General features: G+C 42.1%; 2 protein-coding genes and 1 long non-coding RNA gene across 11 annotated transcripts in view; 2 read left to right on the top strand and 1 right to left on the bottom strand.

Annotated features, from left to right (window-relative positions):
- PACSIN1 (protein kinase C and casein kinase substrate in neurons 1) overlaps positions 1–6667 on the top strand; it is a 71989-nt gene extending 65322 nt beyond the window's left edge. For all 7 annotated transcript variants that reach the window (XM_083445815.1, XM_083445812.1, XM_083445810.1 and 4 more), the window contains one exon: positions 729–6667. In XM_083445815.1, the coding sequence (XP_083301941.1) occupies positions 729–838 (110 nt within the window). In that variant the 3' untranslated portion in view covers positions 839–6667. The remainder of the gene's footprint in view (positions 1–728) is intronic.
- The window catches only part of LOC310679981, a 169504-nt gene that overhangs the window by 94978 nt on the left and 51760 nt on the right, over positions 1–22766 (top strand). The window lies entirely within an intron of this gene.
- The window catches only part of SPDEF (SAM pointed domain containing ETS transcription factor), a 33349-nt gene continuing 17533 nt past the window's right edge, over positions 6951–22766 (bottom strand). For all 3 annotated transcript variants that reach the window (XM_083445860.1, XM_083445861.1, XM_083445859.1), the window contains exons 2-6: positions 16266–16757; positions 13615–13812; positions 13127–13174; positions 11416–11556; positions 6951–10519 (exon numbers count right to left, since the gene is read on the bottom strand). In XM_083445860.1, the coding sequence (XP_083301986.1) occupies positions 10341–10519; positions 11416–11556; positions 13127–13174; positions 13615–13812; positions 16266–16731 (1032 nt within the window). In that variant the 5' untranslated portion in view covers positions 16732–16757 and the 3' untranslated portion in view covers positions 6951–10340. The remainder of the gene's footprint in view (positions 10520–11415; positions 11557–13126; positions 13175–13614; positions 13813–16265; positions 16758–22766) is intronic.

Here is a 22766-nt window from a genome sequence, read left to right as displayed (position 1 = left end):
CATATCCCCAACCTTTCATACCACCACCTGTTACCTTGGCCTCCCCTCCCTCCCTGCCACTGCTGTTCCCCTTTTTGTGTTTGGTGGGTGATGCCATTTGTACCTAATATTTTAATGTAAAACAGCCTTGGGAGACTGAGGGCTTATGGACACTATCTTATGTGCTGCGCTTCCTAGGCACGGGTCCAGGATTTCTAGGTCTGTGTCTCAGTGGGGGGGGGGTGCGTGCGCATGTCTGCCCCACTGCTTTCCCCAGGAAAACTTGCTATCAACCCTGAATAGGAACAAATGGCAATTGGGTTTTCCATGGATTGCAGTTTGTTCCAATTCAGCATTGAAACACAAGTTTCCCCAGCAAAAGTGGTGAGACTCACAAACCGCTCTAACACAGACCTAGAAATCCTGGACCTGTGCTTAGAAAGCGCAACACAAAACAAAATGCTGATGTGCTTTGAAAAATTGAGGGTAGCAGAAGGAAGGGGACCTTTGGGCTCCCCCCCCCCCCCAAAAAAAACCTTTTTCCTGCTTGAAATCATGCAGCCCATTGTTTCTCCCTGCGCAGAATTGCACAAGGTTAAATATGTGCTGAAAGCAGCTGAGGTGAGAGATTTGGAGCAGAGAAGTGGACAGTTGGGAAAGCACCCCCGTCCTTTGGTGCCATTTGCCCTTTACTGCAATAAATTGACAAGGAGCCGCCAATTTCAAATTTGTTCTTCTCCTTCTTCTAGGTGATGAATTAACCAAATTAGGTGAAGAAGACGAACAAGGCTGGTGCAAAGGGCGTCTGGACAACGGGCAACTGGGTCTTTATCCAGCTAACTACGTGGAGTCTATCTAGTTTTATCGTGTTCTCCTCACTGCTGTCAGAAAAACAAACCAACCCGCTGTCATCGCCTATCTCTCTATTCCAGCCAAGTAGCCATCTTGCCGTCCCTTCACCCACGCAGCACAGTTAGAAATATCCAAACATATTTTCCGACCGATCTTATTTTTTTAATAGACGTTTCTGAAGAGTATTTTGTGATCGCTTTAATCTTTTTATTTTCTTCCTTTCTGTTTGAGAGAATGAGATACGAAAAGGTCGACACTGTTTCTGGAGGGCTTCCTTACTAAGTGAAAGTCAGGACCTCAAGCCCTTAAAACCTGACCAACAAGGCTTCTGATTGGTTGGTTTTTAAGGTTAATGTATTTGTGATCTACCCTGCAATTGGCCTGAACAATTCTGAAATCCTGGGGCCATTAAATCCACTTCACCCTCTCTGAATAGATTGAACAAGTAAAAAATAAGGAGGATTTGTTATTTGATTTGTTATTCCTGTCCATTTCCCTTCTGCATTTTCTTTCTTGCCTATTCCCGTTTTGAAAAGCAACAAGACAGCTATTCTTTGTCTTCTGCAAAAAGCCTCAGTCAGTGTTCTTGCACAGTAATATTCTACTAGTCATCCTGAGCCATTGCATTTGCTGAAGATATTGTATGCATATGCTATTTAAATCAAAGGGTTCACCACACAGAGCCCCAAGATCCCATTTCCCCCATATATTTGGAACATGATCAGGCTTCTCCTTCTGCTGACTGGAGACATACTGAAACTTTGAGCTCAAGATGGACACCCTATGCAAATAATTCAAGTGTACCTCACTTGCTCCTTTCTCCCAGTTTCTTTTCAGAACTTAGGCTCCATTACTGGGAACCTGATCAGTTAGTGGTGGAGCAAATGCATCCCTTTAATTCAAAAACAACACAGATTTCTGTGCTGTTTCCATTCTGAGAGGTATCTATTGAAGCAGGAAAAACAATGAGATGCAAACCTGTGAAAGCTAATATAGGCTGCCTGCATAATCAGACAGACCACCAGGCACTCTTTGACAGATAAATTCATTGTTGTGATGTGGTCCGAAAACCTTGCTTGAAAGTGGTGATTTGCCACAGTTTTCATTCTTAAACAAGATTGCCCATTCAGTTGCTACAGGATGCCTTTGGAAACATATACTTGATTGGAATCCAAGCCTTTAGCTATGGAGAATAAATCAACAACTTCCCAGATGTTGACTGGAAATTTCATAGTGTGAACAGGGTTAAGTTCGCCAAAGTGAGGTGGGAGGCTGCATCTCTGTATCAACTGGGGCGGGAAAACCTGTGTAATTTATGATTAAGGAAACAGGAAATTGTCAGTGTGATGTCATGCAACATATGACGTAGAAGGCGTTCAGCAGATGAGATGTGTGGCTAGTAATAGATGCCAGCGCTGGTGCCAGGAAGAAATATCCTTAAAGTATTGGAAATTCCAGTTGGATTTCTGTGCACATTGTGATATTAGCAGCAATTGTGTCTGATTTTGTGCATTGATTTTGAACAGTTTGGAGCCATGAAAGCAATCAGCTGACCCAGGGATAGCAGAAAAGATAACTGAGACTGCTGAGAAAAGTTTGTTCTAAAGTGAGGTGCTTTGTCCCCTTTTCAGGCAGTATAAGAAGACTGCTAAAAGGAATATTTGTGACTGAATCCCAGATAAAGCGCCAAATCCATATTGAAGCTCCGTCCTGTTTGGGAAAAGTATTCATTCCACAGAAGTGGAAGGAAGGAGTTTGAGGGCTGGCCAGGATGTGTCAGCTGAAGTTCTGTGTTTCCTTCCTGGGCCTGAAGTTAGCACTTCAGCTCTTTGAGCTGAGGTCAGTATGAATGAATGCCTAGAGTTTAGATTAAATGTAATCCCAAACACTTAAAGGTCCACGTCAGCGGTGAAAGCGTGTTTGGTTTGCTTCAGCCTCCAGAAGTATTCTGTGTTCATACTCGAAACGAGAATTAGTTGGTTGGGATAGCCATGTACCTCATAGATTAAGGAAACTGGTAAGAAGTTAGCATGCTCCTAGACCAGGGTGGAGAACGTGAGACCCAAGTACCAAACCTTCCAGGCCTCTCTGTCTGTACCTCAGAACTCTCCTCAGGCCACACACCCTCCCTGGCCCTGCTTTTCACTTGAGTAGTTTTCCCTGGCTGGAGTGTGCTCTTGAGCTCCGATAGTGTCTCCTGCTTATCAATATGGAGAATAAAATTGGTGTGCATAGAAACTAGCCTACTGTACAAAGGTAAACTCTACATTTGTCACACCGCCCACTTTTACCTATGGCATGCGACCCTCGGAAAGTTGTCCAGAAAGAATGCAGACTTCAGGCACGAACAGGTTCCCCACCTGCGTTCTAGATCAAAGGAAAGTGACATTTCCCTACCTTTCCCCATCTAAATCCCTCACAGTTGGCACAAGAGAACCACCTATCTAGAGCTGAAGAAGCTATCATAGGATAAATTAGCATAGGATGACCGTTTTTTTCAGTCATCGCTCTGTTTGGCCAAAGATATAATTGAACAGGGATCTAAACTTGTTTATGATTCAGGAACCCTTCTGTGCCAGTAAATGAGGATCCTTCATTATTTTTAAGTTCTCTAGCGTGCTTAATAAGTTGAATCTTCTAGCAAGCCTTTGTCCTGTCTGAGAACATGAGTTTGAGCCCTACAAGGATCACTAAAGAAACAAGATATTTTGTACTACCTAGATATTGGTTAACTGACTTTGGATGTATCCCTGCAAGCATAGGTGAGGCCACCATTTTTCTATAGGTGATTTGGTGTAAAATTCATCACTAGACAGTCACATAGTAGATCCAAGCATTTCAGTGGAAATGTCTCCAATCAGAGTAACTAATTTCTGGTATTCAATGGGAAAAAATTATTGGATGGAAGATACTTTTTGTTAATTACAACATTATTGTGAACCACCCTGACATCTTTCGATGAAGGGTGGTACATAAATCAAATAATACTACTTATGTTTCTTTATGCACTAAATGCTGACCTGAATCCACCATTCCCATATGAAGGATGAAGAAGCAAATACCAGTTGGCTCCCTCCAGTGTAATCATTCCATGAATGGAATGAATTTTTGTACATGGAAAGAAAGTTACACACAGAGGAGTCCTTCTGCAAACAGAGCTATTTACAAAGTGATTGTGTGTGGTGCAATATAAATAGGGAGTCGATATGTTAAACATAATTACAACATCTGATCTAAAGGGAAGCAAAATTGTTGCTGGTGACATTTGTGGAAAAGTAGAATTAGATGAAATTAAGGGGGGAGCAAATTTAATTTGATTATCTTTAAGAATATCTTTGTCCAAAAAAACTCAAATGTCAAGACATTCCTTCAAATCTGTTTACTCACAAATTGTTCAGTTGTTGATTTTTTTAAATAGCTCCGGTCAGATAGGCTTTTAAGAAGTTGTATTTTCTTCTCCAAAAGTTAGGAAGCTGAAATAATCACAATTTATTTCTGTATTCTTATCTTCTCAGGCTTCCTTACCTTGGGAAAATCCTTGCCCTTTACCCAAATACATGGGTTCCTTTTTTTTGCATCCGAGAAACTAGAACAGCTAATGATAAGGTAGATTAGAGTGAAGTCTCAGCAGTTCTTTTCTCAATTTCTCTTCTCCATGGTAGCACAGTGTACATGGTGCATATCATCAATGCTGCACATCACCTGGGCTTGACCCATCTTTGGTTGACATATTTCAAACCAATGGAATCTGATGATTCCATCATCCAGCTACCTCCCATTGCCTAATTTGTTCATTTCGCATATCTCACCTCAGAGTGCTCTGCTTCTGTTTACCAGAAGGCTCCTTGTTTCATGTCTGCTTATAGTACACTTTTTTAAACATTCCTCTTCCAAAGTGTGCTCGTCTACATTGGATTCATCCGGCTGGGGACCCACAGATGCTTATGGCTATTGTAGCTTAGCTAGTCTATATATGAGTCTTCAAATCTTTCCTTGAATGCCCCCAGTCATCCCCTTCCCCAAGTTTCTTTATATAGAGCCGCCATCCTTCCTCCTCCACTGCAACCTGTATATCTTACAAATTATTGGAGCCAGTGAACCAAGTGTTGTTTCTGAACAAAACATGCTGCATACTGGATAACATAGACAATATTTTTCCGACCTTCAACTTTTGTTTTGTTTTGTTAGGTTAAGAAAAACTTTGAGGAATGCTGTTGTCTCAGCAATGCACCTGGTTTTTTTTTTGTACATTGATTGTGTAATTTAAAACAAAAAGGTATATATATATATAATAAATATATATATATATATATTGTGACTGTATTACTGTGTATACAAAAATGATAACTGATCTATGTAAATGTTATATGGATTTTAATTCTTGTTTGATTCTCGTACTCTTTAACATCTCCTGATGTAGATGTAGCTGTCATGTTTACAAGATGAGCTTTATGCTGAGGTTGATCAGGTCACTGGGGTGGAAGGTGAACAAGGAGTAGTTCTGACTCCTAGATTAGTGACTAGCTGCTGATGCTGCACTTCCAACTTAAATTATTCTCTCCAAGTTCAAACTACTCAAGACTTAATTTGAACTCCAGCCCAAGCCTGATACTAAGAGCAAGCCACTGACTTGCACCCCATGACACAGCTGGAAAATATGGCTCAAGGTTTGACAAAGTCCGGCTTTCTTTTTGTTATGCTCAGAATGTTCTGAATATAACCCATTCTTGTTCCAACAGGTAAAGCTGATATTTGGTGAGGGTAGCAGCAGTTTTCACATGAGGCACTATTCCCTAAGTTGTCTCACTCTGCATAGAAAGCATTGCATTTGGACTTCCCTGACTGCTGAGCGGGAGTCAGAAGATGCAAATGGGGAAAACCAATGGATGTGCTTTGCTAATGGTAGAGGATGAGGAAGAGTTAACGAAAGCCTTGATTCTGGTGCGAGTTAAGCCTCTGCTGCCACCATCCCTGCACCATCACCCCCAAGGTATCAAAAAATAATGCTAGCATGACCTAGGAGCCCTCACCCCAGTTCTTAGAGAGAAGAAAGCAGAGATTTGCTAGTTAAGAGAGCCATTTACTGACATTGGAAGGGCTGATTCTCATGCCCATCTCTGGAACGGTAGCTGTACTAGTTCAGAGGCCGTCAGTGGCACACATAGAGGCAGATGGATAAAGGCAGGCGCATGCAGAATTCTCTGTGCGTTAACTTTTAGCATGCCAACCTCTTGGGAGTAGCTTTTTCAGCACTTTCAACAGCACCCTAAAAGTCAATGCAATTTTTTGCAAACCCTTAGCCTTCACATGCCTACGTCCTTGTAATGAAACGAGGTGCCCGAATCACAGTCTGCCTAGTGGCTACCCTCCTGGATGTGCTCTTGAGAATCAGCAGTAAGGTTTCTGTAATTGTTGTGTGGGCCGAGGGCCGCATAGTGAATGCTGGATCCGAAGAAAAGCTATGGTCCCTTTGTCTACTCCAGGGGTTGTCAACCTGGTCCCTACCACCCACCAGTGGGCATTTCAGGATTCTAGGTGGGTAGTAGGGGGTTCTATGGCACAAGCTGACTTCCATTGAGCACTGGTGGGTGGTAAGGAAATTTTACCATCAAGAAAGATGCATTAGTGGGTGGTAGGTATAAAAAGGTTGACTATCCCTGGTCTACTCCTTCTGATTAAAGCCCTGGGGGACTGGGGGAGATTGTTACTGTCAGCAAAGCTACATACTAACAGATGGAGAGTAATGTATCTGTGTCATGCCAGTCTGCCTCTTCTTCCATAAAGAGCAAAAACTATACTTAAGAAAAACAATAATAAAAGGATTATTTTATTCATGCACAGTGTGTTTAGCTTTGTTGCTGTTGGCAGAGATTCTAGGGAGGGATCAGGTTTTATGACACAGGAAATGGAAACTCAACATGGGTTGACAACATGCAACAGAAAATAGTGCTCCTGTGCCTTTAACAGATACCTCTAGCAGGAATTCAGCAGGTGCAGTTGGGTTCCTCAAGTGCTGTAGTGATGGGCAAAGCTGTATCTGCTGTTAAAGGTACAGGAGCCCTTTATCACATGCGGATTTCACAGATGTATTAACTGACAGAGCACATTAGGCAATCTACGTTGTTTTTAACATTTTATTTTTTGAGCACTTATCTTCCAGGAAGCAACTATTCCCTAGTGATGTCTTTCCTCAGCACTGTGCTACAGCCAGGTATTTACACTCCCAACAGGTACTACGTCCTTAGGACCCATAGTTCGCATATGAATAGATGCATATCCTCAAGAAGCAACAACAGCCTTGCACACTCTAATATAAATCTCTCATCACCCTCAACCTCTTCTGCTCGAAGCATCATAATTTATTGCAATGTGGGGAGGAAAATAAGGTGCTTTTTGTTAAGCCACACAATAGCCACACAGTTCCATTTTCTTTAAGCATTTATCATAATTGCCTGCAGCTATTTTATTTGCCAGATGCTTGCTTGCTGTCTTCCCATTATGCACTGCAAGGATGTGGTTGACTCCCCCAATCTGTACATTTCCATTTTACAAACGGCAGCAGCCTCTATATTGCATGCTTCCACTATAAAGAAATTAAGCGTGGCATTCAACTTATATGCAATTGGCCCATTGAAATGAATAAATATGGCTGTGTTCAATCCATTAATTTCAGTGGGACTTCTCTGAATCAAACATAGTTGAATAATACCCAAAATGGGCACATTTGATTGTGTTTTTTTCTATAAAAGGATCCCACCTGCTAATCAAATATTAATTTGCCCACAAACCAAGGAAAAAGCAGTTGCATAACAACTATTGGAAATTGGTTTTTAAGTATGTATTTTTTATATGGGTTAGTAATTTCATAAGGACCTTTGTCTCTAAATCCTTCATTTAAGCTATGAGCTGTCAAGACACACAAATGTAAAAGAAAATCATTTTGAACACAAATTAGTCAAAGGTTGAACAAAATGCACATTAAAGATCATAGGAGTAGTGGAAAGCTGCATCCTGGATTTTGCAAAGTAGGGTCAAAACAATTTGCAGAGAGCTACACTGCCAAGGGAGTAGGGATGGGCAACCCAGACTCTTACACTCATCCCCCAAAATGATTCTTTAACAAGCCCCATTACTCACCTACTCTTGTGTCTCAGCGACTGACAGTTGTGAGAGAGTCACTCAGCATCCTTCAGGGCCAACTGATACTGACCTCTGCTCCACAGTGAATTGAATTAACTTGTCCTGTTCTGAAAACCTGAATATCAAACTCTGAGACAACTATATGAGGCCACTGCTAAAATGAAGACCCAAGCCCATGGAAGATTAAGGTGGGTTTGCTGTGTCTCAAACCCATGTGAAGAGAATTCTGTTAATGAAATGACTGGGCTAACTCTGAGATGAATTAGCAAGGGAGCAACTTGACCTTTTTAATTCCTGTCTGTTGTGCAGCTCTTAAAAGGCACAGGAGCCCCTCCAGAAAGGAGGATGACAACTGCAACAATTTGGTTAGGCAGTTTCAGATAACATTTGGCGAAGAATTGGTCTTGCACCTTGAGAAGGCACTTAACTTCAGATTCAAAGACTGTCTACACAAAGTAATAATTTGCACTAATATTCTGAACGCACACACAAAAAGGTAATTTAAGCTACTATGCATTATTCAGTACAGTAAACAGATTCCCTTGTACCCATTCTGGTTATTTATTACACAAGTCTCAATGTTGTGCTTGTTCCATGGTATGAAGAGGAACTTCAGTCTTCTATTCTTTGGTTGCCCTGACAGATTTTTTTCAACAAGGTCTGGTGATTTTGCCAGGATGTCTGCAAGTAAAACAGAAGAACAGAAGGACCACACACATGCAACTATTCCCCACATCCTCTCAATTTGCAGCGTGAGGTAAATAATGTGCATGGCACATCCTTCTTTGCCTTGCTGTTGTCCATCCATCCGAGTTACAAAGTGCACACAGTTGGCTTAATTTGGCACACACAGGCAATTTTGCAGGCAGGGAACTGAGAGCATCTGAGTGACAAGAGAGTGATTCATGGAAAGCCACCCTGTGAGACTGGGAGGTGCTCTCTAATTCCCAGCATTAGCTACTGAACCGCAACAACAACAAAAACCCAGCATCATATTTTCAGAAAGTCAACAGCAAAGGCACTACGGCTTTGTCCGTTCTTGGGATGGTTGCCATCCCCCAGGGATCAGCATCACACCACCTTATATGATTGCCAGCAGCACCATGAGAGCCTAGTGGTGCCACTGCTTTTCTCAGATTTACCCAAATGCTAAGCCAGTTGGCCCCTGTAAGCATGCAGGTGCCAGAGTGTTCTAGTCTTGGGTCAGCATGAGCTCTGCCAGAAAAGGACTGTACACGATCCTATTGTCTTTCCTCTCAAGCCAGGTTCATTCACACACTGAGAATGGGTGACTCTGTCCTTCTCCTAACAATACCCCAAACAGTCACCATTCTTATTCATTGACTATATGAGAAATTGGCTGGTCCATTAATACCAAACTTGGGTAGGCTTTCTGAGCTGTTCCCTTGAGATAGGCTCATACTCTCTTCTTAATCATAGACCCAATATAGTATTGCCAGCCAGATTCTAAACTTACGTCATACCTCTTATACTGAAGATTACCCCTTGTTTGTATCAATATAAAACTCCATATCTCCAATACCAAATCCCAAGCCGTTGTGCCATTAGTAAAAATGGGGGGGGGGGGGTCATGAGCAAATCACTCAGATTGTTGTCTGTCCTCTGCCATAGCAATTTCCTTGTCTCGTAATGATTTTTGCTTTCTGCTTCATAAGCAGACAGCAAAGGAAGATCAGAGGGTATTGGGGCATTCAGACAACTTAGAAGTTTGCACTGCAGCATGACAGAATATGGAACAATACAGCACTGATGATTAGGCTATGAGGTCCTTCCCAAATGCATTTATTGCAAGATTTGACTCATTTATGAGTGACTTTGAGAGATTTGCATTTAGCAAAGTTGCAAAACAACAACAACATACCCCCCTTTGCTTTTATGCCTACCATATTCTACCAATGACTTCACTGGAAAGGAAGCAACATCTGCTGGTTAGAATTGAGTCTCTCTCTACTGTTAACTTTCCTCCTCCTCTTGACTTCCCATAAGCATGCAGCTGGATATGTATAGATAATATGTTTAGATAAATGTACAGAAAGGAAAAAATTCCTATATGCAAAGTTGTGAACCCCAAAATGAAGCATACATACTTCATACATTTCACAGCAGTTACTTCTCTTTGCTGTTTTACTTTGACAATAATAGTTTATTTGTTTCCTTGTTCTCAAGTAACAAACAGGGGTCTCATGATTATTTGGAAGGTCAGCAGACGAATCCAGTGGGCTCCTGCCTCTTGTCCAACCCCTGACTTCATCTGCATTTAAAAATTGTTATATTGCAGAGGTTAAGGGGTACCACGCTTCCAGAAGTCCTCCAGCTCATAATGTAGTCAGTGTTTCTGAATTTGTTCTTCAGACAGGGTGTACAAACTGGTAGACCAGGCGTTGGGAGATGTCTGGTTTCCTGATGATCCCTTTCTTATAATATTGCCGGATGGAGCGACTCAGCTTGTCATAGTTCATAGCAGGCCGGTTCTTCCGGATTCCCCATAAACGAGCCACCTGGGCGGAATCTTCAATCTTGAATATACCTAGAAAGTAAATATGAGAAGCAGCAAGGCCAATTAAAGCATTTGTTTTCACTCAAATCTATTTACAATCTAACTGTAATCAACTCCCAGGCACTGTAACAATATTTTGAATTGGAAGAGTGTCAATTGAAAATATAGTTTAACAGACAGCCATTGACGTCAAGCTGTAGTAAAGGAGGCAAAACTCTGTTGGTGTGGTTGAGAGACCCACATCTTTTGGCACGTACCCCCCTTGAGGTTTTCTGCCCCAGCTGGTCATTATAAGAACTTGAATCTAAGAGTCTGACAGGATTCCATTTTGAGCTCATTATGACATGTAAGCAGGATATAAAACAATCACTAATTAATTAATTAATATTATTATTGTCAGCCCCACACCTCTCTAACTCTGGTTCTAGCTGCCACATCAGATGTTGGTCAGAGAAAGATCTTGTAGCTAATTTTGTGTATTTCCTCCTCCCTCCTAATCTATTTTTCTTTAGTGTCATATCTGTTTAGGCTCTAAGCCCGAGTACTGTGAATAAAAAGTGTATTGGAGGACTTTTTAGCTGAAGCATGGGCTTCAAAAAAATACTTTTCAGTAAATAAATAAGCAGCAGCAAAAAAGAAGTTATCAATGACCGCATAAGCACCAAATACTGCAAGAGAGCTTCATGGGAATAGGTCACATATCACTTAGATATGGAGAGGCACAATAGTAACCTTACATATATGAATCATGAGCAATGAAGGTCAGAGTTTTCATGCCAATGGTTTAATATGCCTGGACATTAGAACTACCACCATAAAAACATCTCTGAGTTTATGATTGCATGAATGAAACCTGGAGATGAAGGCCTATGCCCCTAAGTCAGGAGGTGGCACTGAAATTTCAAGAAGGAATCAACAACACTCACCTTTTTCCTTATTAAGCCAGCGAATGAAGCGTCCATAGTTATGGGGTTTCAGAAGAAGCTCTTTCAGAAACTGCCACAGGTGAATGGGTTGGCCGGAGCAAGATGAGTCCACCTCACTGTCTGTCCAGTTCTCTTCACTTCCTATAGCAAGAGAGAACCAGACCCAGTTAATGATCAGAAAACCCAAATTACCATGGCCAGGAGAAGGCAGATTAGATTGCTACAATGCACTTTGCACAGGGCTGCCTTTGAGAAACATACAGCAATTTCACCCAGTAGAGAATGTGGCAGTTAGGCTGTGACTGGGGGTAATGGTTGGGAGCAAGTGACTCCTTTTGCAAGAGCTACACTGGCTTCCTGTTTATTTCCATAATGAATTCAAAATGCTGATTGATACATTTAAAGCACTAAATGGCTTAGAATCAAGCGGACCAAATGATCACCTCCTTCCATATCAGCCTGTCTGCCCATAAATACCCACAGTAAAGGCTCTGCTTTCCATCCCACTAACATCTCAGCTACATTTAGCCAAGATACAAGAGAGAGCCTTCTCTGTTGCACTGTTGGAAGATTCAGGACAGATTTTTTAAAGTACTTATTCACACAGTGCATAGTTAAACTATTTGACTTTTAGAAGACATCTAAAGGCAGCCCTGTATAGGGAAGTTTTAATGTTTGATGTCTTACTGTGTTTTAATTGGTTGGAAGCCACCCCGAGTGACTGGGGTAACCCAGTTAGATGGGCGGCACATCAATCAATCAATCAATCTCACTCCCACAGGAGGCAGCGATGGCCACTAACTTGGATGGCTTTGAAATAAGATTAGACAAATTTATAGAGGGGGTGGCTATTGATGGCTACAAGCCATGATGGCTAGGCTCTGCCTCAACAGTTGGAGGCAACAATGCTTCTGAATATAGTCAAACCTCGGTTTTTGAACGTCTCGGCTGCCGAACATTTTGGAAGCCGAACACCGAAAATCTGGAAGTGAATGCTTTCATTTCCAAATGTGCACTTCCAAGGTGCATTTCTCAATTTTCCCCATTGAACTTTCTGACAGCCCTTTGATCCTCAGTTTTTGAACCTTTCAGAAGTAGAATGGACTTTCAGAATGGATTACATTTGAAAACCGAGGTTCCACTATACCAGTTGCTTCTGAAACTACAAGAAAAGGAGAGGGCTCTTGTGCTCAAATCTATCTTGCTGGTTTCCCACAGACATCTGATCAGTCACTGTGAGAACAGGATGCTGGGCCACTGGCTTGATCCGGCAGGCTCTTCTTACATCTACCTAGACTGTAGAACAGCCTTCCCTTCCTGGTGCCCTCTGGATACTTTAGCCTACAAGTCCCATCAGCTCCACTCACCTGTTTGTAAGCTGCCTTGACATTTTTGTGGAAAGGTGGGGTACAACTATTTTAATTCTAATTTTAAAAGTTACCCCAGAAGAATGGAGGTATACACTTCCTCTTTTTGCCCAACAGCAAGAAGACAACACAATAAGCAGAACACAAACTGGCATCTGCTACAAGTCATACTGCAATTCATTTGCATAGTGGCTAAAAACACCACTTGGTTTCCTGAACCTCTTCATCTGCACCCAATCACTTCCCAGCTGTTTCTACTCTCCTCCCCACATCATTCATTCATTCATTCATTCATTCATTCATTTACTGCTTGCTTTGGTTACATGCGGAAAGGATGAGCTCACCACAGTAATGCATCTCTCCAGGGGCAGCTTTCTCCTTCATCCAGGCAGCTGGGAAACAAGCACAAATGTCACAGGGTGGTCCAGTGGTCTGGCCATTGCACTCTGATGGGCCCCGTTTCCCCACACTTGAGGATCTCAAGGAAAGCACTTGCTCATAGATTTGGAAGGAATGAAAACCCCAGTTCCCTGCTGTGTGACAGGCCCATACACCCTACATCATTTCCACTATTGATTGCCTAACAGAGAAATAATTGAACCGAAAGACTTGCTGTTCCATCAGGCTGAATGCTGGCACAATTTCAGTAAACGTGGCCATAAGCCAATGGCATGAAAAGTTCCATCAACATAAATTATTTCCCTTTCCCTGTAAAGGCAGCATTGGTTTGCAGGAATGATTTCCCAGGTAGCAATAGGAGATTGCTAAGGGGGGGGGGGGAGTTCTGCTTTTTAGCTGTAATATATATTTTTCCAGCTCAGTCTCTAGATACCTGACTTCCAGATGTCCAGATGAGCATGCAGGACATCCCCACATGCTGGGGATCGCTGACGGAACTGCTCCTCAGACATGGCACACAGGTCCTTCCCACCCAGATCCTGGAATGATTTCCCAATCTGGGGGAGCCTGTATTGGTGTTCTGTCCACAAGATCCACTTCTGGACATTCCCTGGACTCCAATCTGCTGGGTCTATAAGAGAAACAAAGAGATATATTCCCCCCAAAAAACCCAACAGTTTGTATTGTTTTAAGTATAATTCATCTACAAAGAAAATGTTGACCAGCATTAGCAGAGGAGAACTTTCCCCATGTTCTGGTTTGTCCACAACTCTCAAAGGTATATGTGTCGGGAAACTCCCCATGCTTGAAATGAAATTTATTCCAGACCTAACACATTTTGGAGCAAATCCTTCCTGTGGGACACTACTAATATGTCAATGACAAAAGAAGGAATTGAACCATGAGAATAAAATGTAAACACTTTCTCCGTGTTTCACACTGAAAGAATACGAAACAAAATTATCATTCTGCTTTTTTTAAAAAAATCAAATCTACAAAAGCTCAAATTGCCTCATTTGCCAATGCATAGTGACAGAGAGTTCTTTATCCCATGCCTTCTGCTACAACTTTTGCTGCATGGTTTTTAAAAATCTCCAGCCAATACCTCTGATGCCAGTGTGTGATCTCCAAGCTGCCATTTTTCATGGTATAGCATTTGTTCATATCAGACAGAAACCCAGGCTACGTACACAGATGACTGTGCTTCCACTACCGGTTTGGGAAATTGCATACACGTGTTAGCCACAGTCAATATCTATCCTGTTGCTTCTTATGAAACATTGCATTTTGATGCATTTTCTCCTAAACCGCCTTTGATTCAAATTGAGAAAAAGAATGACAGTTCAAGATACAGGAGGTAGCCGTGTTGGTCTGCTGTAGTCAAAACAAAATTAAAAAATCCTTCCAGTAGCACCTTAGAGACCAACTAAGTTTGTTATTGGTAAGAGCTTTCGTGTGCATGCATACTTCTTCAGATACACTGAAACAGAAGTCCTAGACAGTTCAAGAGCCACTGGGATGGTAGAAGTAAAAAAATAATCAGTACTGATGGTTGTAATGGTGTATTCATGTCATAATGTGTGCTACCAGCTGTGAAGTCTTTCCTTATAGCTCCAAGACAGCATAAAACAAAATCTTCTGCAAGTCACTCAGGAGTTCTATGTGGGTGAACAACAATGCTAATTCCAGGGCAAGTGGGGAAGGTAGCAAGACACTGGTGCCTAGAATAGCACACTCAGCAGATATGGGGCACAATATTCTGATAAACATTCTCACATCCATTCCCAGAGACTTCTCTGATCCTCCTCATACGGAGGGAGGGGACATTGACAGGGAAAGGGGAAGGGGAAGGAATGCTGCTGCATAATAAGCCTGTGGCTTGATAAGGTCTCGAAGGGCTTATCCCAAATGGTTAATGAATACAAACCCCATCCTGCTTCATATTTTTCCAGTTGACAGCACCCATTTCAGGAGACACAAAACTGTTGGACCAGCCCAGTCTTTTTCCCCTTGGCCCCTGCCTTTTGAGTATGTAGAGCTTCACAGTGTGAAACTCCATTCCCCTCTGCAGCCAACTGTAATCAGAAGCATGGGTTATTCCCTGTTCTTTCCCTTTTAAAAAAACAAACCACAGAATCAAATGGCAAATGTGATACTGAATATTTTGCAGAATTTGGGGGGTTTGGGTGACAGAATATTTTAGATCACAAATTCTTAGTCTTTGGAATTTGACATCCGATGTCAAGGAGATAAAGAAGTGCACAACTTTTAGAAGACACGTGAAGGCAGTCCATTATTGGGAAGTTTTTAATGTTTGATGCTTTTTATGTGCTGGAAGCTGCCCAGAGTGGCTGAGGAAGCCCAGGCAGATGGGTGGGGTGTTGTTGTTGTTGTTGTTGTTAATGGGATTCGCAACCACTCTGTTTCATGGGCTAAAGGTCAATATTTGGCACTACAGAAGTCAACAAAGTTTTCACAGATTTCAATTAGCTTTAGATGCTTGAGATAAACCAATGATCAAACAGAGCGGGCCCTGCATAGGCCATTCTACACAATATCACATGAAGAATGCTTTCAGGCCCCCTTGTTATAGAGGTTGAAAGCAAGGAGGTAGGAAATCAGAGGCAGATTTAGGGAAGTGCGGCTGGTGCAACCGCAGGGGGCGCTGCAACTATGAAGTAAACCAGAAGGCAAGAGGCAGGGGGAGGGCACCAGTGAAATTTGAGACCCCAAGGTCTGCCACTGAGGCAAGGGCCTATTCAATACATTCTCATGCCAACCCCAATGCAGCTTTGACTCATGCCCATTGTGGCAACTCTATTCAATAGCCACATTGCACCATCAGCATACATGGTATCTTTCACAGGCAACATAAGCAGTGGCCTGAGACTAGCATGGGACCCGCCAATGTTAGGCAAGCAATATTGACTTCTGCCTACGAATTTGCATCATTACATAGAAATTAACTCAGCAGCAGCCACACCATTGCCCTCTGCTGCATAAATATTTCCCCTCGGTGGGCTAATAGGCCTTCCTAGATAGGCCTCCCAAAGAGTAAAAGAAGAGGATGCTCTAGGTACTCACCTGCAGCGATATTGAGAAGCTTGCAAGCCGTTTCAATGTCCTTGAGCACTTCACCCACCACCATACTCTGCACTTGCTCCAGGGAGTGTTCTTCCAGGTGAAGACTGGCTTGGTAGTCCATATCAGGTGTAAGGCTCAAACCTTGACTGTCAATGATAGGGCACTGCTCAGGTTCTTTAGGTACTTCTGCCCTGCCGCCTTGGCTGCTGGGCTGCTGGCTTTCAGCCAGACCCTTTGGAACCCAGTTGCTGTCGTCTGGGTAGAGCATATCAAAGTACTGCAAGCAGAAGGTGGGTAGGGTTTGCTCGGGTGTGGCAGGAGGGCTAGGACTGTCAAGGGACCTCCAACTCTGGCTGTCAGGGTCTTGGGCAACAGGCAGTTTGTCGAGACCAGAATACAGCAAAGGATCTTGAAGGGTGACCCGGCTGCGCGGCAGAGCAGTCAGACCTTGGTCAGCACTGCCCATCACTCTGCACAGGTTTGTCTCCAGATCTGTCATCAAAGAAAGGGAGAAGGAAGGAAGGGGGGCATAGAAACCCACACACCAGTTAGAAGGGATGGTTTGATAGTAATTTCTGCATTTCTGCCCAGTGATCAGGCACAATGGAGGAGAGCTAAGCCTGTTAACAGGAAAGAAACCACCAAAGAGTCACTCTATGGCCAAAGAGACCTCTAGATGAAAATAGGTTAAATAGCTCTTCATGAGCCCAGGCAACTTCTCTTCTGGGTCATTTGGCAATAAGAGGGCAGGGGAAGGAATCCTGTCAGTAAGGGCAAAGGGATAATCAAATGCAGAAGAGAGAGTTGCCCATGATCAGGATCAGATAATATCTTTATGGCGAGCAACAGCAAATCTCTTTCTACTTTCCTGAGGGTGAGAAAGGAGGAGGGACCAAAACCTTTAACATGCCGAACCCATCAAAGGGAACTTGTCAACACACGGCAAAAAAAATCACAGATGGGCTCAAACCACATTTAGTGCTGGAGTTTGAAAGTTCAGTCTGGTGTTTTATTTTGTTTTTTGGTATGATAAACTTGTGTCTGTATTCCTGTTTGTCATCCTTAGTCTGCACGTTGCCTCTCAAAGGAGCACCTTGGTTGCAGAGCCAGGTTATTTCTATGTATTATGATCTACTCCAATGGTGAGACTTCCTTACAATTTGCTTGCTTGCTTGCTTACTTGTTTGTTTGTTTCATAAAATTTATAGACTGCTTGATAAGAAGAAGAAAAAGCCCTCAAAGCAGTTTACAAAGGATAAGACAGTAAAATCAAGAAACAATTGCAATCCTACTTTAAAACATACAAAAAATTAAAGAACTAAAACAGATCAAAATTACCTCAACTCTCTAAGAATCTCAATAGTTTATTCACTGGTGTGTGTGTGTTTAAAAGAGAAATCAGATGTGATCATGTAAAATGCTATTGACACAGGGGCTGGGGCTTGCCCGTGTTACTCTGTGAACCTTTACATGTTTAGGGGTCAAAACAAAATCTGTGGTGTCTATTTCACCCAGATGAAGGGAAACTCCTGCTTATGTGAATATTTACACATCTTCAATTGCCCAGCAACTAGAACTGTGGCTAAACTAACATTTTAAAATGCCATAGGAGTGTAATGCACAGCTAACAGCCCTGCAAGCAAAGGCTGGATGCTCACATGGTACAGAAACCAGCATCTCATACTGTCTTCTTCTGGCCAGGTATTCTTTCTGCAGTTTTAATGTCCGAATGAAATGGAAGGTCAGTATGTCAGGGGAGGTCCTCAAACAGCTACTTTTGAACTATTGTTTTCAGAAAATTCTCCTATCTATCCCAGGTGAGATATCAGAATAAAGCCCATTTGGATTATTTGAGAATCATTATTTGTTTGCATTGCTATGCAGACAACAACTTGCTTGCTCCCTGTGATATGCTGCTTTTCCTTCTAAGATTAAAGGGCCCAGGTATGCACCACACAGAGTCCAGTTCTCAGTAGCTTCTCTCCTTTTCCCTTCATAAAGCATAGTGAGGTATTGAAACATTCTGTTTTCTTTTAAAAAATCACTCCAGTCAGCCACACTTCAGCAGAAGTGTACATAAAAGAAGAGCACTTCTTTGTGGTGTTAAGTTCCTGGACACATGTGTGCATGCAGAGATAACATCAAGGCTGAGGGATATTTATGTGCAGGAGTTAACGGGACATCAGTGGGATATCCAAAATGTACACAAATGTAATAGAAAAGACACTGTAAAGGCAACACACCTTCATAAAAGATTGTGGCTGTTGAGTGTGAACTCACACATTTGCCCTAGTTGCTTGCAATGTCTTCTTGTGCAGAGCAAACCTAGGGTCAAATCCACACAATACATTTAAAGCACTCTTATACCACTTTAATAGTCAAGGCTTTCTCCCAAGGAATCCTGGGAACTGTAGTTTGCAAACAGTGCTGGTCTACCACAGGTCCCCTAACAACTCTCAGTGACTTCTTGGGAGGTTTGGCTGTTTGAAGACATTTTCCATCAAACTGGGAATAGGTGAGGTGGTGCGAATCGTATGCATCATGCCATCAGAGCTTCCCCACCACATTTTATTAATTCTCCACTTGCTGTGAAAAGTAGATTTGATTTAAAAACAAAACACCTGCTTGTTACAGAAAATAATGTTTTGGTATCTTATCAAGTATCAGGCGGGGAAGTTGAACACATTCAGAAGGCCAGAGTGGATGCACATAGGAGAACCTAGAGTTTGATTTTGAACCTAAACACACCTACCTGAAACAGGTTATTTATTTCCAAATAAACATGCACTAAGTTCCAAGAATCAAGGTTTTGGTGAGACAGCAGAATAGACACCCCCACAGCCTCAGACGTGGCTTAACAATGTTTATGAACGTGGGCACAGGCAAGTGTCATTGAAATATTAGAAGTGCAGATCTGAGACTAGCTAAACGAACCAGAATCTTATATAAAGTGCATGGCAGCAGAGATAATGGAATCCAAATCTCCTAAATCTCAGTCACTGCAGTGTCCACATTTGGCCTGGTACAATCTCCCTCAAAGAACTGTCCTATACACAACTTCATCATGAACCCAGGGAGACAGGTGACATCTGATGGATTAATCACCCACAAACATTTCAGCCCTGACCTGAAATCATGATCTGAATGAACTTTCTTTTATTTTAATCTGAGCTTTAAAACATCACACCCATCTGTCTTTGGTACAGAGAAGCCTGGCCTCAGCAGAGAAAGGGATGAACCTGCTGAATTTCCATGGCAACCTTGGGAACTGTCACAAACCAAACAGAAAGCCTGGCTGTTCCCTGAGGCTTTAAAGGTGGGAGGGGAAAGAATCACTCTGAAATAAGAGTGTGGTTAAAAGGCTGCTGCTGTTGAGGCTAGGATATCCAAATGTGTCTGGAGTCTATAGCTTACAAGGCCTCTTCTTTTTATTGGTATCGCCACACAACCCTCCCCGTCCTCAAATTGTACTATACTCTCTGCCAAAGAACTTTAGAATTTTCATATGGCATTTCAGAAATCGTGATAGTGCTAGTAAGAAGCACAGCAATGACCAAACCCAATGACCATACAGCAATGACCCTAACAAAAGTAGCATACATTTATTTTATTTGTTTGTATTCAAGCCAACAATGTGTATACAGTGGTACCTCGGGTTACATACGCTTCAGGTTACATACGCTTCAGGTTACAGACTCCACTAACCCAGAAATATTACCTCGGGTTAAGAACTTTGCTTCAGGATGAGAACAGAAATTGTGCTCCGGCAGTGCAGTGGCAGCAGGAGGCCCCATTAGCTAAAGTGGTGCTTCAGGTTAAGAACAGTTTCAGGTTAAGTACGGACCTCCAGAACGAATTAAGTACTTAACCTGAGGTACCACTGTACTGCTTTTAATCCCTGTCATTTCTAGCAGCACACAGGACTGCTAAAAACGAGTAAAACATGAGTTCAAACTACTAAGCCACAAATTTTCAACCACCACGTGCCAACCAGAAACTATTATCAATTTCATGTCAGCAAAATAAGGATGAATGGCTTTATCGCTAGAGAGGTGGGAATATTGGTATGAGGAAGGGCACTGGTTCATTGCCTTCATGCCATGACTTATTTCGGTATAGCATTTTGGGCCACCTTTCAGGTTCCTGGGAATCACAGCTCACATTTAAAAACAGCAGCAAAGGAATCTCTCGAGCTTGCTGTAGCCTTCTTTGAGCCAAATAAAGGTGCCTTTGTGTAAGGGTTTTATTTGCAGAAGTGTTCTGTACAGTACGTTACTATCTTTGCTCACTTCAGTGTGCCAAAAAAATTCATTTCCGTACTGCTGTTTCTAGCAAGTTTCTGCCCAAGGGCTGGACCCATATTTGCTCCCCAACATGAATGCTATATCGTAAATAAGATATAATTAAATGTCACCACTTGCTGCAAGCCAGAGACCCATTACTGGCCAATGAAAGACAAGTGGAAGAGGGCATCTTACAGTTTGATTTGTTCTTAAAGCAAACCAGGCATGCAGGTTCCTGCCACTTATCACACAGAGTGGTCCAACATCTCTAATTTACAGCTACAGATATTTCCTAATTATCTCTGGGAGGGATAATTAAATGAAATTAAAAGCTCATGTGGTTCTGCACAGCTACAGCTAAAGACATGTTACAGATTTAGAAAGTGGGGCACTGGGGAGGTAAAAGGGTTTTCCAGCAGTGACACAAATGCATGAACTGTGGAGCTCTTTAAAATAAAAATAATAAATAACTGCATGAGTTGCTGACCTCCTTTGATCACTGTTAAATCCTATCTCTTACATGGCATGTTATAATTGGAAAATTATAATCATAGCTGAAATTAATACCCATAGTTAAAACCAAAGAACCAAAAAAAGATTTCAAGAAAACTTTAGCATTTGATCATTTTTTTAAAAAACTGCAATGGTGTTTGTACTAATCAAAGCACAATGTAAAAGGCTGACATTTCAAAAGCCGTATCTCTGTCGTAGATCTGTGAAAGTTTGGCTCTTTTTGCAGAAAAAGCAAATAAAAGAACAACTTAACCTAAGCAAAGCAAGCACTCCGTTCCTTCCTTGCACAGGCAGTACAAGTTGGTTTCAACTCAGACTTGCTGGCACAGTGTAATTTCTAATGGGCAGGTAATTCAAACACAGCACTGACAAATCAGGCACAGATGCTCAAGGGATTGTTCAACTCAAAGGCTTCCATTAAGATAGAAGACTGTGACCTTTGGAGAGCTCCCAGTGAAAATACAAACTGCTGACAATATATTTAGCCACATAGGAAGCTGCCTTATACCATTTATACTACATTTAGCCCAGTATTACTACTGTGGTTGGTAAGAGCTCTCCAGGGTCTCAGGTAGTTCTTTCTTTCCCCATTACTTGCTACCTGAATGTTTTAACTAGACATACCAGGAATTGAACCTGGACCCATCTGCATGCAAACTGCACGCTCAGTTAACACCAACCTATATTCCACCACCGCCACCCCCAGCCCTCAATATTTGAGAAGACATATTTGTGACTTCTAAAATTATGAAAAGTAATATTTCTACTGGCACCACTTCCAGCAACTATGATCCTGCAAACTTCATTAATGCACCCAAAATGTTTACTCTTATTTAATTTCCCCCTTACATTTCTATCCCACCTTTCTTCCATCATGGAACCCAAGGAACAATCGCCCATCCAGGCACTGGCCAGACTCAAATCTGCTGTGCTTCTGCAGCCTCACATGCCTTCAGACCATACAGCATCACTGGGCTCATTCCTCACATACCCATCCCCCCCAAATTATATCACCCACTGACACAAGTTTTGACAAAATGGATGTCTCTGCTGCATTCACATGGGAACATGTACAATTGCTCACAAATGTGGCTGAACCCACCAGGTGTCTCTCTCTCTCTCTCTCTGATTCTGTATTTTTAGTGCTTTATCCTGCAAATAAGGCAAGAAAGTGGAGGACAATCTTAAAATAAGACTATGCTTTCAACCAAATGTTCATGCAAGATACTGGCATAAATTTTAATGTTCCTAATTAAGCTGATGTGAGCCTAGGCAGGGGAAATTGGAACTTCACCCAGATATGAAGGTTCAAGGAAGCCTAGCCTTATTCTATTCTATTCTATTCTATTCTATTCTATTCTATTCTATTCATTATAGTATTGATAAAGATCATGCTTGAAGATGCTTCTTCTAATTTCCCTGGATCTATATGGGATCACACGAGATCTTGTGAGATTTGTTGGAGTCAATCTGAATCAGTGTTGGAAAACAACAATTGGGGTGAGGGGGAAAGAATTTGTGCCTGTACAGGAAATTCTAGAAGAGAGAGGCATGTGCCTCTTTATGCAACATGCTTTCTTAAGTCCCAGAATGTCCTGGTTCTTGTTGGCAGTTCCACAGGCAGGAGAAGCCAACAGAGGACGGAAACAGGAGAAAGGGAAAAGCAGCAACATAAATTTGGGACATTGAGATCCCAGGGACAGCA

This window comes from Podarcis tiliguerta (assembly GCF_965153285.1).
Source record: "Podarcis tiliguerta genome assembly, chromosome: 6".
Classification (NCBI taxonomy): domain Eukaryota; kingdom Metazoa; phylum Chordata; class Lepidosauria; order Squamata; family Lacertidae; genus Podarcis; species Podarcis tiliguerta.
The sequence above is the reverse complement of the archived record's forward strand: the minus strand, read 5'-3'. Positions and strand labels throughout refer to the sequence as shown.